The sequence below is a fragment of the Mustela erminea genome, chromosome 17 (assembly GCF_009829155.1).
Source record: "Mustela erminea isolate mMusErm1 chromosome 17, mMusErm1.Pri, whole genome shotgun sequence".
Taxonomy (NCBI): domain Eukaryota; kingdom Metazoa; phylum Chordata; class Mammalia; order Carnivora; family Mustelidae; genus Mustela; species Mustela erminea.
Window position 1 is genome coordinate 325,824 of NC_045630.1, and position 16,443 is coordinate 342,266.

Sequence of the window (16,443 nt, forward strand, 5' to 3'; positions counted from 1 at the left end):
GCTTCTTCGTTTCTTTTTCTCCTGGAATTCTGATTAGAATTTGACCTTATTCCATCTGTTATTAAACTGTGGTTTTTTAAATTGAAGTACAAAGCACAGGAAAAGTACATAAATCCTAAGCATATAGCTTAGTACATTACCACAAAGTAAATCTTTTCATGTAACAGCTATCTAGATCAAGAAGTACAAAAACATTAAGTATCCCAGAAGCCCCCTCATTCTGACTTCTGATAATTTGTGAAGTTCACCCATGCTGGGTACAACTATAATTCGTTCCTTTTCATTGCTGGACAGCATTCCCTTGTGTGAGTGCACCATGGCAGATCGCTCTCTTTTAATGTTGATGAAAGTGTTAAATTCGATTTCCCATTTGGAGAACATTCCTTTACATGAGTCTAAGTACCTAAATGCATTCACTTCGTTGGGTACATACTGGAGGTAAACTTAATGGTCACAGGACACGTGCTTGTTTATTTTAGAGAGATGCTACCAAATAATTTTCCAAAGTAATTGTAACAGCTTATATTCCTGCCAGTAGTATGTAAGAGTTCCTGTTACTGCTCATCGCTGCCAACGATTGGTACTGTTAGTCTCTTCATTTTGGCAGCTTACGCAGCGTCATCTTAACGGTTTCAGACGCCTTCCCTGTCGCTGCTGTTGTGCCTCTCCTCGTAGCAGTGTCTGGTGGTTATTTGGGTTTATTCTTTGTCAGGTGCCTATTCAGATGTCTTTCCTAAGTTTTCCATTGGTCTTGTCATCTTGTTTCATTTTTGACTTAAAGGAATTTCTTAATCTCTTCTGCATATGAACCTATCTTTTCCTAATCTGTGGCTATATTTTCACTTTCCTAATGGTGTCTTTGGGTGAACGAATGTTTTAACATTGTCTAATATATTGGTCTTTTTCTTTATTATTAGGGCTTTCTGTATCCTGGTCAAAATATTTTTTCCTGTCTTGAGATTATGGAGATGCTCTGTTTTCTCTTTTCAAAAGTTTATTGTTTTGTCTTTGCATTTAGATCTTATAATTCACCTGGATTTGATTTTTGTGATAGGATGAAGTTGGAGTAAACTTTTTTTTCTCCATATGGATTTTTGTGATTAAGTCAAAATCCCAAGGAGAGTACAGAGGCATCCTCTATAGGGATATTTTAACAGGATATACCCATTTGTCAAAGGTGTTTTTTATTCAATACGTACACACTGTAGTTGGAACAGAATATTTTTTCAAAGCTGAAACTATATCCTCTGAACAGTTCTGCTATTTCCTCTTCCCCCCTCCCCTTGCAACCTCCATTTTACCTTGTTTCTGAGTTTGATTATTTTGGATACCTCATGGAGTATTTGTATTTTTGTGACTGGTTTATTTTAGTTAGCATAATGTCCTCCAGGTTCATCCATGTCAATCTGTGACAGAATTTGCTGCTTTTCCAAAGCTTAATACTCTCCCATTGTATGTAGATATGCCATGCAGTCTGTTACTTGTCAGTGGACATTTGGGCTATTTCTACCTCTTGGTTGTTGTGAGTAATGCTGCAATGAACATGAGGGTGCAAATATCTCTTTGGAATCCTGTTTTAAATTTTTTGGTTGTATATACCCAGAAGTGGGTTTACTGGATCATGTGATAATTCTGGTGTTTTTAATTTTTAAAAATGATATGTTTGTTTTAGAGAGGGAGAGCATGAGCAGAGGGGGGAGACGCAGAGGGGAAGGGACAGAATTTCAACCAGACTTCCTGCCAAGCTTGGAACCTGACGCAGGGCTCGATCCCATGACCCTGAGATCACAGCCCAAGCCGCAATCAAGAGTTGGACATTCCACTGACTGAGCCACCCAGGTGCCCCCTATTTTTTATTTTTTGAGGATCCTCCATACTATTTCCCACAGTGGCTGTTCTGTTTTACATTCCCGACAGCAGTGCATTAAGGGTTCCAGTTTTTCCGCATTCTTGTCAACACTTGTTATTTTTTTTTTTTTTCCCCAAGATGACCATTTTAATGAGTGTGAGGAGATATCTCATTGTGGTTTTGATTTATATTTCCTTAATGACTAGGGATGTTAAATACCTCTTTTTGTGCTTGTTGGTCATTTGTATATCTTCTTTGGAGAAATGTGTGTTGAAGTCCTTTGCTCATTTTTAATTGGATTGCTTTTTTGTTCTCGTGGAGTTGAAGGGGTTCTTTATATATCTCAGGTATGTATTCCTTATCGATACAGAGTTTGTGTGTTCTCCATCCCATAGATTTGTTGAAGATAGTTATTGCAAATGAGATTGTTTTCTTAATTTTCTTTTCAGATTGTTCATTGGTTGTGTATAGAAAAACATGTGTTGATTTTTTAACCTGCAGCTTTGCTCTATTCATTTATTAGTTCGAACAGCATTTTGTATTTGGATTTTTGGCATTTTCTACATATAAGATCATATCATCTACAAACAAATGATTTTGCCTTTTCCTTTCTAGTTTCAATGCTTTTTTTTCCCTTGCCTGATTCCTCTAGCTAGAACTTCAGTACTGTATTGAATAGACATGATAAGAGTGGGCATTCATGCCTTGTTCTGGTATTAATGAATAAACTTCAGTGTTTCACCATTGAATATAATGTTAACTGTGAGATTCCATATATGTGGTCTTTATTAGCTTGAGGTAATTTCCTTCCATTCCTAGTTTGTTGAGAGTTCTTAGGGTTAGGAGTATTGAACTGTGTCAGATGCTTTTTCAGCATCAGTTTTTAAAAGATTTTATTTATTTATTTGACACAGAGAGAGAGATCACAAGTAGGCAGAGAGGCAGGCAGAGAGAGAGGGGAGGAAGCAGGTTCCCGGCTGAGCAGAGAGCCTGATGCGGGGCTCGATCCCAGGACCCTGAGATCATGACCTGAGCTGAAGACAGAGGCTTAACCTGAGCCACCCAGGCGCCCCTTCAGCATCAGTTTTGACGATCATACGGTTTTTGTTCTTCATTATGACATGTTTTGGAGTTTTTTTGGTATGTTGTTGAGTATTCATCAGAGGCGTAGTTTTGTGTTCTTTTAGTGTCTTTGGTTTTGGCATCAGGATGAAATTGTCCTCATAGAATGAATTTGGAAGTGTTCCTGTTTCAGTGTTCTGGAAGGGTTTGGGAAGATTTGGTGTTAATTTTTTAAATGTAGCTAAAGTTCCCTAGTGACGCCATCTGGTTCTGGGCTTTTTTTGGTTGGGATGTGTTTGATTACTGATTCAGTCTCCTTATTAGTTATAAGTTTGTTTAGACTGTTTATTTCTGGGAGCCTGGGGGGCTCAATTGATTGGTTAAGCATCTGCCTTCAGCTCAGGTCATGATCCCAGGGTACTGGGATCAAGGTCCGTATTAGGCTCATTGCTCAATGGGGAGCCTACTTCCCCTTCTACCTCTGCCTGCTGTTCCCCCGCTTGTGCTCGCTCTCTCTCTGTCAAATAAATAAATAAAATCTTTTTAAAATTTTGTTTTATTTCTTCTTGTTTTAGTTTTGGTATGTTGTATGTTTCTAGAAATGTATCCATTTCTTCTAGGTTTTTCCATGTGTTGTATAATTATTAGTACAAGTCTCTCTCTCTCTCTCTCTCTCTCTTTTTAGATTATTTATTTATTTGTTTGACAGACAGAGATCACAAGTAGGCGGAGAGGCAGGCAGAGAGAGAGAGGGGGAAGCAGGCTCCCCACCAAGTGGAGGGGCTCGATCCCAGGACCCTGGGATCATGACCTGAGCCGAAGGCAGAGGCTTTAATCCACTGAGCCACCCAGGTGCCCCCATACAAGTCTGTTAAGGTGCTTTTTATTTCTGTGGCATAATTAGTAATATCTCCTCTTATCTCTTTCATTTCTGGCTTTTGTGTATCTTTTTTTTTTTTTCTTATTAGTCTAGGTAAGAGTTTGTCAATATTGAAGATATTTTTAAAAAACCAGCTTAGTTTCATTGATATGTTTTCTGTCTTCCATTTCCTTTATTTCTGCTTTAGTCTGTTACATCCTTCCTCTTCTAACTTGGGGTTTCATTTGTTGCTCTTCTGTTAGTTCTTTGAAGTGTATAAAGTTAGATTATTGATTTGAGATTTTTTTTCTTTCTTTCTTTCTTTCTTTTTTTTTTTTTTTTTTACTATTTTATTTGTTTATTTGACAGAGAGAGAGAGATCACAAGTAGAGCAGCAGGTAGAGAGAGAGGGGGATGCAGGCTCCCCACCAAGCAGAGAGCCCAATGCAGGGCCGATCCCAGGACCCCGAGACCGTGACCAGAGCTGAAGGCAGAGACTCAACCCACTGAGCCACCCAGAAGCCCTCATCTTTTTTTTTCTTTTTCTAATGTAGGTGTTTACTGCTGTATACTTCCCACTTGGTAAGGTACTGTTTACATTGAAAGTAGTTACTAATAGGGAAGTACTTACTATTGATTGCCATTTTACTTTTTTTATTTTCAGTACATCTTATACTGATTTTGGCACTCTTGTTTTTATGTTTCATTCTCCATCCCAGCACCCTGGGATCATAACCTGAGCCGAAGGCAGGTCCTTAACGAACTGAGCAGCCAGGTGCCCCTGTCTTTGACTTTTGACAGGTTGTCTGTAGTGTGTTTGAGTGTGGACCTCTTTGGGTTCAGCCTGTTTAGAGTCCTTTTGAGCTTTCTGAGCGTGGATATCCGTTTTCTTTGGGAAGATTTAGGAAGTTTTCCGCCATTATTTTTTCAAACAAGTGCTCTGCCCCTTCTTTTTCTCCATCTGAAACTTCCATATATTTTGCTTCCATATATATTACCTGTTTTGTCCTGTAAGTCCCTTAAGGTCTTCTTCACTTCTCTGCATTCTTCCTTTTTGTTCCTCTGACATGGTAATTCCAAAAGAGTTGTCTTCAAGTTTGCTGATTTTTCTTTCTGCTTGATCAAGCCTGATGTTGATTTCCTCTAGTGAGTTTTTAAAGTAATTATTATATTTTTCAGTCCCCAAATTTCCATTTGGTTCTTTTTTCCAGTTTTTTTGGTCATTGGTGATACTCTCCTTTTGTTCATGTGTCGTTTTCCTAGTTTCATTTAGTTGTTTATTTGTGTTCTCTTGAAGTGCATTGAACTTCTTTAGGATAATTAATTTGTAAATTCTTAGGTGATTCATGCATCTTATTAGAGTCAATTTCTGAAGCTATTTTGTTACTTTGATAGGGCTGTTTCACTGTATCTTTGTGTGCCTTGTATTTTGTTGTTACGATTTTTGCTTTCATAAAAACAGCTATCTCTCTCCGTCTTTATAGACTTGTTTTGTATAAGGGAAGGTCTTCACCAATCATCCCAGCTAGAGATTCTGGAGATCCCTTAGACTTTTTATGATGATGTATCTTCTCTGGTCTTGTGTATCTAATTTTCTGTTTAGAGTGACCTTGCTCCCTTTTCTGTCAATGATACTGCAGGTTTTTTGGTCTTTCACTGAAGCCACTGAGCTCTCTTTTGTTCTCAAGATGTGCCAGTTTTATGAATGCTGACTCAAGCAAGACAGAAACTAGTCCCCTGGCAGCCTTCCTCCACCCGTAAGCTGGACAGACATTCTACTCTTCTTTTTCCTTTCCAATGGAGAACCTGCAGTTGGGCTTTTTCCCCCCAGTATTGAACTGTGTTGCCTTGGGGCAGGCACTGATATGATTAAAATGAAATAAGTTTTCTTTTTCCCTTCAGTGTGGCTGTACTTGGCTTTGAACTTGACTGATATACTGCCTTCTTAACTGGTTTTAGGCATTTTCATAAATGCTTTTTGACTTCAGTTTATTTATTTTTTTGAGGGAGAGAGTGCACGAGTAGGGTTGGGGAGGGCGATGGAGGGGCATAGGGAGGAGAGGGAATCCCAAGCAGGCTCCATGCTTAGCGTGGAACCTGCCTTGGGGCTCCATCTCACAACCATGGAGTCATGACCTGATCCAAAATCAAGAGTCCACCGTTTAACCAACTGAGCTATGCAGGTGCCCCAAAGCTCTTTGAATTTATATTGTTATTAAAAGTCATTGTTTTTGTAGGAGAGTGAGTTGAGGCTTTCTGTTCTGCAATCTTGATCATATCACTCTTTCCATATGGATTTTACCCACCATCTTAAAATACTGGTTTTATTCCCCCATTGCTGTTCCGCATGCCATTAACTGTAAATTAAGAGTTTCTATATGCATAGATCATTTCTGTACTCTATTTTGCACCATTGGTCTATTGGTATAGACCAAATATTGGTATATTTGTACTTTTTTAAGTACCAAATTGTTTTAATTGCCATAGCTTTGAAATGACTCTTGGTATCTAATAGAGTACATTTTCTTGTTCCTACTACAAGAACATTTTGACTTCTTGATTTTTTTGTGTTTCAGTATAACTTTTTTTTTTTTTTTAAAGATTTTATTTATTTATTTGACAGAGAGAAATCACAAGTAGATGGAGAGGCAGGCAGAGAGAGAGAGAGAGGGAAGCAGGCTCCCTGCCGAGCAGAGAGCCTGATGCGGGACTCGATCCCAGGACCCTGAGACCATGACCTGAGCCGAAGGCAGCGGCCCAACCCACTGAGCCACCCAGGCGCCCCCAGTATAACTTTTTAAAGCAGCATGTTAGTTTCCAACAAAAAGTTTGCTGAAGGTTGGATTGTGATTATACTGAATTTAAAGATAAATTTAGGGCAAACTAATATCTTACAATTATTGTATATTCCAGTGAATGGGGATGATATATTTTTGTAATTATTAAGATTTTAATTTCTCTCACTAAAATATTTTATAATTTTTAGTGTGGCATTACAGTACAATTTTCCTTAAATTTTTTAAAGTATTTGATACTTTAGTACTGTTGTAAATGTTATCTTTTTAAGTATTTTAGTTTTTAAATGTTACTGGTATAAAAAAATACAATTGACTTTATAATATTTTAAAACTAGTAGTCTTTTTATTCACTAATTGGTGATCATAATTCAACTATAGATTCTTTTGGATTTTCTGTCTACACAGTCATATCTTTTTTACATTATGACATTTTTCATTCTTTTATTTTCAAACCATATACCTTTTGCTTCTTTTTCTTGACTTATTACACTGGTTGGTACCTTAGTTATCTTTAAATGAAATGTTGATAGTATTGATTTAAAAAGAATACAATTTGGTAAGTTTTGACAATTTATTGTCCCTTGAAATCATTTGCATAGTCAAGGTAATGGATATATCCATTATATGCAAGAATTTCCTTATTCCCATTTTTATTCCCTCTCTTTTGTCCCTACTTACCTCCACATCCTTGGGAATGACTGATCTTTCAGTTTCTGTGGATTCGTTTATATTTTTTGAAGAATTATATATGAATGAGATTATATAATCAAACCATATGTATTCTTCCTTTGGTCTGATTTTTTTCACCTAGGATAATACTCATGTTTGAGATTCATTCATGTTGTTAAGAGTATCAGTAACTAACATCTTCTTTCTGAGTTATATTCCTTTTTAAAGATCTATCACAGTTCCTTTATATTTCATTTTTGGATGGGCATTTGGGTTCTAGTTTTGGGCTGTTGTAAATACAGCCGTTTTGTGTATTTGTGTAAATGTCTTTGTATGGACTTGTACTTTCATTTGTCTTTGGTAGTCATCTAGTAATGGAATGACTGAGTTATATTAGAAGTATAAGTTTAACTTTTTAAGAAACTGCCAAACTGTTCCAGAGTGGTTGTATCATTTTGCATTTCTGTGAGCAGTGCCCGACTGTTCCAGTTGTTCTGCATCCTTTTAACACTTGCTGTGGTCAATCTTGTATTTTAGACATCCTAGTAGATACAGAGTGGAATTTCTCATGTTATTAACTTTTATTTCCCAATTATCTAATGATGTTGAGCATACCTTTCATGTGCTTATCATTTTTATGTATTTGGTGAATTGTCTGTTCAAATCTTCTCCCCATTGTTTTAGTGGTATATTCATTTCTCATTATTGAGTTTTGAGGGATTTTCAAGATATGTTTTGGATATTTTTCAGGTATGTGATTTATAATTTTTTCATCCAAGTCAGCAGTTTTGTCTTCTCATTTTCTTAACATTGTCCTTCCAAAAGAAGCTCTAAATTTTCAGGAAGCCCATTTTACCAAAGTTCTTTGTTTTTATGGGCCAATGTTATATCTAAAAATCTTTTTTTAACCAAGAGTCACAAAGATTTTTTCCTAGAAGTTTTATATTTATGTTTTATACTTAGATCAATGATCCCTGTTTTGTTTTTTTTTTTTTTTTAATGAAAGTATGAAATATTGCTTGAGGTTCATTATTTTGCCTGTGGGTATCCAGTTTTCTGACACTGTTCTTTCTCCACCGAGTTTTCATTGCACCATTATCATAAATCATTTGGCCATATGTATTTTCATCTATTTTTGATCAGTACCTGTTCTCTTCCAATGATTTATTATTAAGCCTCCATCACACTATGTTAATTTCTGTAGTTATAGTAACTCTTAAAGCCAGGAGTATAAGTCCTTTGTTCTTCTTTTGCAACATTACTTAAGGTATTTTAGGTCTTTTGTGTTTCCACAGGAATTTGATAATCAAATTGTAAGTTGTGCCGAAAATCCTGCTGGAATTTATTTCAAATCTATATATCAGTTTAGGGAGAAGTGACGATATTAAATTTCTCAGTCAGTGAACACAGTTTATCTCCTGTTATTTAGGACTTTAATTTTATTCAGTAATGTTTTATAATTTTCATTGTTATGTGTCTTTTATGTCCTTAAGCATTTTATATTTTTCATGTTATTATAAATGTTATTATTTTTAAATTTTCAGTTTCTAATGGTTTTGTTGCCGTAGTATAGACATACAATTGATTTTCATATATTGACCTTGTATCCTGCAGCTCTTCTAAATTTACTTATTCTAATACTTATTTTTTAAAAATTAATTACATAAGATTTTCTGTTTAGATGATCAGATCGTCTATAAATATGAAAACAATTTTACTTCTTTATTTATTCCTTAATTTTTTAAGTAATATAGTATCTTTCAAAGACATTTGTTTAAATGTTTAATAACATTACCTGTACTTTGATTTCCATCTACAGATTATGACTGTGCCCAATGACCCATATACTTTTCTCTCTTGTGGTGAAGATGGAACTGTTCGGTGGTTTGATACACGTATCAAAACTAGCTGCACAAAAGAAGATTGCAAAGATGTAAGAATCAAATTTTTATATAAATGACCAAAAAAATTAAGATAAAAATTAAAATTGGACATTAAGTATCTCTGGGTTATAAGATTATGGGTGAATTTGATTGTATTAAATTTTGTTGATCTAGTGTAATTACTCTGTGTTTTAGTCTTATATTTGGGAATAATTTTTATTTTGTCTCTTCAGAATGCAATTTGCATTACTCATGTATTGTTTGTTTTTTCAACCATGAATTAAATTTATATTTCATATTTTGGTTGTTTCATAAGGTAAATGTATAATATTGTATTAGAAGTCAGTATTAGAGTTGTGTAGGAAACTGCAAAGAAAAAAAGAATTTCCCTTAGAGTAATAAACTCCCGAGAAGGAATATTGACTGAGTATATTTATTTTGGCTTCACAGAAGCCGATTTTGTTGGAAAACTGATAGAAATCTGAAAAATAAAGAAAACCATGTTGTTTTTCCTTCTCATTATCAAACCAAGTTAGGATTTCTGAGAATGGTTATTTTCTTCTAGTTAAAAGGAAAATGTTTTACATGTTAAAATATTTCACAGTTTTAAATCTTTAGAGTAGCCTCTCTACGGCAGTACTTTGTGTAACTGGTGTTGTATAATCTTTTTTTAGGATATTTTAATTAACTGCCGACGTGCTGCCACATCTGTCGCTATTTGCCCACCGATACCATATTACCTTGCTGTTGGCTGTTCAGATAGCTCAGTACGAATATATGATCGGCGAATGCTGGGCACAAGAGCCACAGGTAAAAAGCTGTATGTTAGAGAAAATATAAGATTCTGTCAGCTCAGAGAATAAATCTTTATGACATGTTTGCAATTTTAAGGTTTCATTAGTTTCATAAAATTCATTAAATACAATGTGTTTAAGCAATATGGATTATTAGAAAAAACGACATTTTACTAGAGCGCCTGGGTGGCTCACCCAGTTAAGCATCTGACTTTTTTTTTTTTTTTTAAAGGACAGAGAGAGTCCTTTTTTTTTAAAGGACTTATCAGGACAGAGAGAGAGACAGTACAGGCGGGGCAAGCAGCAGAGAAAGGGAGAAGATGACTCCCCGATGACCATGGAGCCTGAAGTGGGACTTGATCCCAGGACCCTGGGATCATGACCTGATCCGAAGGCAAGATGCTTAACCAGCAGAGCCACCCAGGTGTCCCAAGCATCTGACTCGATTTCAGCTCAGGTCTTGATCTCAAGGTCATGAGTTCAAGCCCCACACTGGTCTCCATACTGGGCATGGAGCATACATGCATACATATATACATGAAGTTTTTATGACCCTATCTAGGTGATACTTCTGCAGTTTATCACTTTAAAAAATTTTAACAGTTGATGTATTAATTTCCTAGAGCTGTCATAACAAATTACCACCCATTTCTGGGGGTTAGATGTCTAAAATCAAGGTGTTAAAGGTTTTCTGTCAGTGGCACTCAGGAAGACTCTTGCATGCTTCTGTCCTAGCTTGTGGTGATTGCTGACAACTTTGGCTTTCATTTATTTATTATTATTTTTAAAAAGGCTGATTTTTTTTTCTTAAAGATTTTATTTATTTATTTGACACAGAGAGATCACAAGTAGGCAGAGAGGCAGGCAGAGAGAGAGGAGGAAGCAGGGTCCCTGCTGAGCAGAGAGCCCGAAGCGGGGCTTGATCCCAGGACCCTGAGATCATGACCTGAGCTGAAGGCAGAGGCTTAACCCACTGAGCCACCCAGGCATCCCTAAAAAGATTGATTGATTGATTGATTGATTAGTGAGAGAGAGCACAGAGGGAGAGTGTGAGGGAGACATCAACTCTCTCCACACTGATCAGAGAGCCCAACATAAGACTCGATCCCAGGACCTTGAGATCAGGGCCCAAGCCAAAGGCGGACACCCAACCAACTTGAGCCACCCAGGCACCCCCAATTTTAACTTTTTTTTTTTTTAAGATTTTATTTATTTATCAGAGAGAGAGAGGGGGAGAGAGCGAGCACAGGCAGACAGAATGGCAGGCAGAGGGAGAAGCAGGCTCCCTGCTGAGCAAGGAGCCCGACGTGGGACTCGATCCCAGGACGCTGGGATCATGACCTGAGCCGAAGGCAGCTGCTTAACCAACTGAGCCACCCAGGCGTCCCCAATTTTAACTTTTAAATGTTTCCTTTCACTCTCTGCTTCCACATGTACATGCTATCCTCTCCTGTGTTGTATCTGAATCCACATTTTCCTCTTATTAGGACACCCGTCATACTGGATCTAGGGCCCACCCTAATGCAATATGTCCTCATGACATCTGCAAAGACCTTATTTCCAAATATTCCAGAATCATTCTGAGTTCTAGATGGACATGAATTTGTGGGGGAACACTATCAGCCCAGAACACTTGGCTCTCCTCATTTCTCTTTGTTGTAGAGAGGAGAGTTAGGGAAGAATAGTGGGTATGTGGCACCTGTTCACGCCCTGTTTAAGCCCTGTTAAGTACTTACTGATGCTGCTGCAGCCCTGAAGTTGAATCTTTCTTAAACTCCTCATTTGCTTCTCATTCCATTGTGGAATGAAACTGCCTCTGGAATATTCCATTTAAAGCCAGCTTATTAGTGTTTTCTTATAAGGGAAGGCCAGGATTATATACCCACACACCCAGCAAATACACCTACATCTGTATATTTTCACATACTTTATATTGCTAAAAATAAAAGTGGTGCTGGCCAGAAACTAACAGTCTTAATCTCAGTGTCAGTTTATATCCAGTAAAAATTGACACAGGGTACTGAAATGAGAAGACTAGGTTGGGGGTGCCTGGGTGGCTCAGTTAGTCATCAACTCTTGGTTTCAGTTCATGTCATGATCTCAGGGACGTGAGATTGAGCCCTGAGTTGGGCTCCGTGCTGGGCTTGGAGACTCTCTCTCTCCCTCTCCCCTGCCCCCAATCGTGTGCACACTCTCTTTAAAAAAAAAAAAAAAAAAAAAAAAAAGATTAAAAAGGAAGAGTAGGTGGTTTTTGGGGATGGGGTTGGTTTGTTTTTTGGAACTGTGGTTGAGAAATCTTACCTATTTGGATATGCACTTTTAGGAGAAACAGTAGTAATATAAGGTGAAATTCTAGGCTAAATTAATATTTTTCAACAGTGGGACACAACTGATATTTTGGGTAGGACAAGACCTTGTGCAGTAGGTCTCCTTATACAGTTTTTCTTAGAATTTAACATTCCCAGACCTCAGTGGGCACAAAATGCCAGTTGGACCCCTCCCTATCGTATCATATTATATTATATTGTTGACTGCCAAAATTAAAGCTGGAATACTGCCCCTACTCTGTCATTTTACAAGAGGAAAATTTCATGACAATCAAAAATCTTTTAAAAAGCATAGGGCTGAGGGGCGCCTGCGTGGCTCAGTCGTTAAGCCTCTGCCTTTGGCTCAGGTCATGGTCTCGGGGTCCTGGGATCGAGCCCCGCATAGGGCTCTCTGCTCAGCAGGGAGCCTGCTTCCCCCACCCCCTGCCCCGCCTGCCTCTCTGATTACTTGTGATCTCTCTTTCTGTCAAATAAATAAATAAAATCTAAAAAAAATAAAATAAAAAAACATAGGGGTGCCTGGCTGGCTCAGTTGGAAGAGCATGTACCTCTTGATCTCAGGGTTATGAATTTGAGCCCCACGTTGACTATAGAGGTTACTAAGAATAATAAGTCAATAAACTAAAAGAACTTTTTCTAACCTAAAGCAAAAGGTAAATAATTTTAAAGGGAAAATGCACGATTTTATCTAGTATGCTAGTAATAAATATAAGCTCACCTATTTATATTGTAAAAATTATATTATCTTCATTGGAGGAAAATTTTTGGAAGGTGATTTAGTGTAACTATAATCACAAATCATTTTAATTGATTAAATAACTTGTATTTCAAATAAAACATTTATGTAATCTATAAAATATTTATATAATCTATGTAATTCCAGCCACTCGGGAAATTTTTTTTGAAGCTACGTAACCTTCATACTATATTCTTTATTATTTTGTTATAAAATTAGGCTATTAAGAAAAGAGCCTTTCCTAGAAATAGAATATGATAGTTTGGATTTTATATTGCTACATTAAATCACGTATCTCATAATTCAGATTTTTTAAAACGTTTTTCTCAAAAAATGTATACAACTTCCTGTTTTTTTATTTAGGGAATTATGCAGGTCGAGGAACTACTGGAATGGTTGCCCGTTTTATCCCTTCCCATCTTAATAATAAGTCCTGCAGGGTGACATCGCTGTGTTACAGTGAAGATGGCAGAGAGATTCTTGTTAGTTACTCTTCAGATTACATATATCTTTTTGACCCGAAAGATGATACAGCGCGAGAACTTAAGACTCCTTCTGCGGAAGAAAGAAGAGAAGAGGTAAGATTGTTCAAAGCCGTGTTCTTCATTCCATTCAGAAACATGAATTCAGTGACTCCTGGGACTTGAAGGGCTTCAAAAAATAGAATTGATTTTCAAGGTATTTATAGTCTAGGTTTTGTAGAAGGGCACAAGTATACATGAAAGGGGCTAATCATTAAGGATAAAGCTCTAGAAGAAAGTCTTGTGAAATTTTTTTTTTTTTTTTTTTTTTTTAAAGATTTTATTTATTTATTTGTCAGAGAGCGAGCGGGAGCGAGCACAGGCAGACAGAGTGGAAGGCAGAGTCAGAGGGAGAAGCAGGCTCCCTGCGGAGCAAGGAGCCCGATGTGGGACCCGATCCCAGGACGCTGGGATCATGACCCGAGCCGAAGGCAGCTGCTTAACCAACTGAGCCACCCAGGCGTCCCATTGTGAAATATTTTTAAAGAGAAAATATTTAATAGCAAAATGTTTTTCTAATTTTATGGCGGCACAGCAGCGAGCAAGAAATGTCAGTAGTTCTAACAGTCGTATAAAAAACAATTAAAAAAATAAAAGCTGGATGTTGAAACTCAAAATGAGACTAAATGTTTATGTTTATACACCAATAGGGTTTTGTTACCATTTACTATTCAGATGTGGACAGTGATCCCCTTCTCTGTCACAGTTAAGAACTAGTAACATACCTCCCTAGGTGCATTTTACAAAATACATATAAATAAGTGAGAAAAAGTTAAGTTAAAGTACACATATGCACACATACACACACAATGGTGAGAGGAGGGAATTGTTGTCCATATATGAATAGTAAATGGTAATAGGTAAAATCCTGTTGGTGAGCATAAACATTTAGTCTAACTGAAGTTTATATATTGCATTTTCTAATTATTATATATAGATCTATATACTAGGAAACTAGGCAACTCTGAAATAGTGAACCATTGGGGTACCTTGCAGGTTCAGTCAGAGGAGCATGTGACTCTTGATTTTGAAGTTGTGGGTTCAAGTCCCACACTGGGTATAGAGATTACTTAAAAATACAGTTTTAAAAAAATAAAATAGCAAACCATCTTCTTATTTATAAAAGGCAAAAACCAGAAATAATATATCCTTGAAGTATGCAGCAGTAGAAAAATGTTTGTTGTAACCCATTTAGCTTCTTTCTCCAATATATTTTTCACTTTTTTTTTTTTCCTCCAATGTCCTGTGTTTAATCACTACTGTTTGGCTTGTAAATGTTTTTGAAATTAACTGTTGCTTTACTATTATTAGTGACTTTTTGGTATTGGACCAACTCCTACTAGTGAACATATTTTAAAGGTAGTAAAGAAGAACAATTTTCTGATTCTTGTGATACACAAAACTCTATCCGGTTGTTATAATTGCAGATTAGTCTGTAATATTAGGGAAAAATCCGGACATCTTTATAAATATTCTTGGGATTTTAAATTTTCCGGTGTATTTAAGTGAATTAGAAAATTGACAAAGAAAATGGGATGCTGGCTAATGAAGGCTATTTTTGAGTTTATTGGTTTTATTGAAAACGAGACCTGCTGTTGCATTTTGTTGCTGCTGTGTAATTCCTCTTGAGGCCTGTGCTCCAGTGAACTTACAGTCCAGCTTTCTGACTCTTACATAATGAAAGCTGGAAGTGCAGAAACGTTTTAAGTGGGCCAGCCAGCTTTTGTACCATAGAATACTGAGCCAAAATATGTTTGCATAATCAGAGTGAATGAGGCTGAGTCATGAACACTTGGTTTTCTGAACATGGTTTTCTTGGTATTCTTTGCTGAATCAACTAAATTAAGAAAAATAATTCTGAAAAAGTATTATAATTATAAAAATAAATCATGCTTAGTATAATAAACTAAGAAATTCACAGGTATATATAGAAGAAGAAATTAGTTGTCAGTATCCTTAAGCTTACCACCTTTTTCTTCAGTGTTTCATGCTAAATCCTTGACAGTAGTGTTCAGACACACTCAACTCACCAGATACTTACTGAATATCTACTTTACTAGGTCCTGTAGAAATTTAAGAAACTCAAGGATGACGTTGACAAAGACATTGCCTCTCACTCAGGAATTTACAGTTTAGTGGAAATAAAGATATAAAAACATGAATATGTAAAACTTAATTGAATTATAGAGCAAAGGAAGGAATAATGTATTTTGATTGGAGATGTAAGTAATGATTGAAAAGGATTTTAAAATTTGAATCAAAGTTTCACACAATGATTTTTTCTTATGTTTTAATGATATTTTTATATTTTCTTAATTCTTTTTTTAATGGATTTTAAAAATATTAACGTATAATGTATTATTTGCCCCATGGATACAGATCTTTGAATCATCAGGCTTACACATTTCAGAGCACTCACCATAGCACACACCTTCCCCAGTATCCATCACTCAACCACCCTAACCCTACCCCCCCACCACCAAGCAACTGTCCGTTTCCTGAGATTAAGAGTCTCTTATGGTTTGTCTCCCTCCTGATCCCATCTTGTTTCATTTTTTCCCTCCCTACCCCCTGCAACCCCCCACCCTTCCTCTCAAATTCCTCATATCAGAGAAAGAATTGTCTCTCTCTGATTGACTTATTTTGCTCAGCATAATACCCTCTAGTTCCATCCATGTTATTACAAATGGCAAGATTTCGTTTCTTTTGATGGCTGCATAGTATTCCCTTGTATGTGTACTCTACATCTTCTTTATCCATTCATCTGTTGATGGACATCTAGGCTCTTTCCATAGTTTGGCTATTGTGGACATTGCTGCCATAAACATTTGGGTGCACGTGCCCCTTCGGATCACTATATTTATATCTTTAGGGTAAATACCCAGTACTGTGATTGCTGAGTTGTAGGGTAGCTCTATTTTCAATTTTTTGAGGAACCTCCATGC

At 36.6% G+C, this 16,443-nt stretch overlaps 1 protein-coding gene across 7 annotated transcripts in view; it reads left to right on the forward strand.

The window, feature by feature from the left end:
• DCAF6 (DDB1 and CUL4 associated factor 6) overlaps nt 1-16,443 on the forward strand; it is a 142,211-nt gene that overhangs the window by 43,454 nt on the left and 82,314 nt on the right. For all 7 annotated transcript variants that reach the window (XM_032318047.1, XM_032318048.1, XM_032318049.1 and 4 more), the window contains exons 5-7: nt 9,057-9,170; nt 9,795-9,930; nt 13,341-13,555. In XM_032318047.1, the coding sequence (XP_032173938.1) occupies nt 9,057-9,170; nt 9,795-9,930; nt 13,341-13,555 (465 nt within the window). The remainder of the gene's footprint in view (nt 1-9,056; nt 9,171-9,794; nt 9,931-13,340; nt 13,556-16,443) is intronic.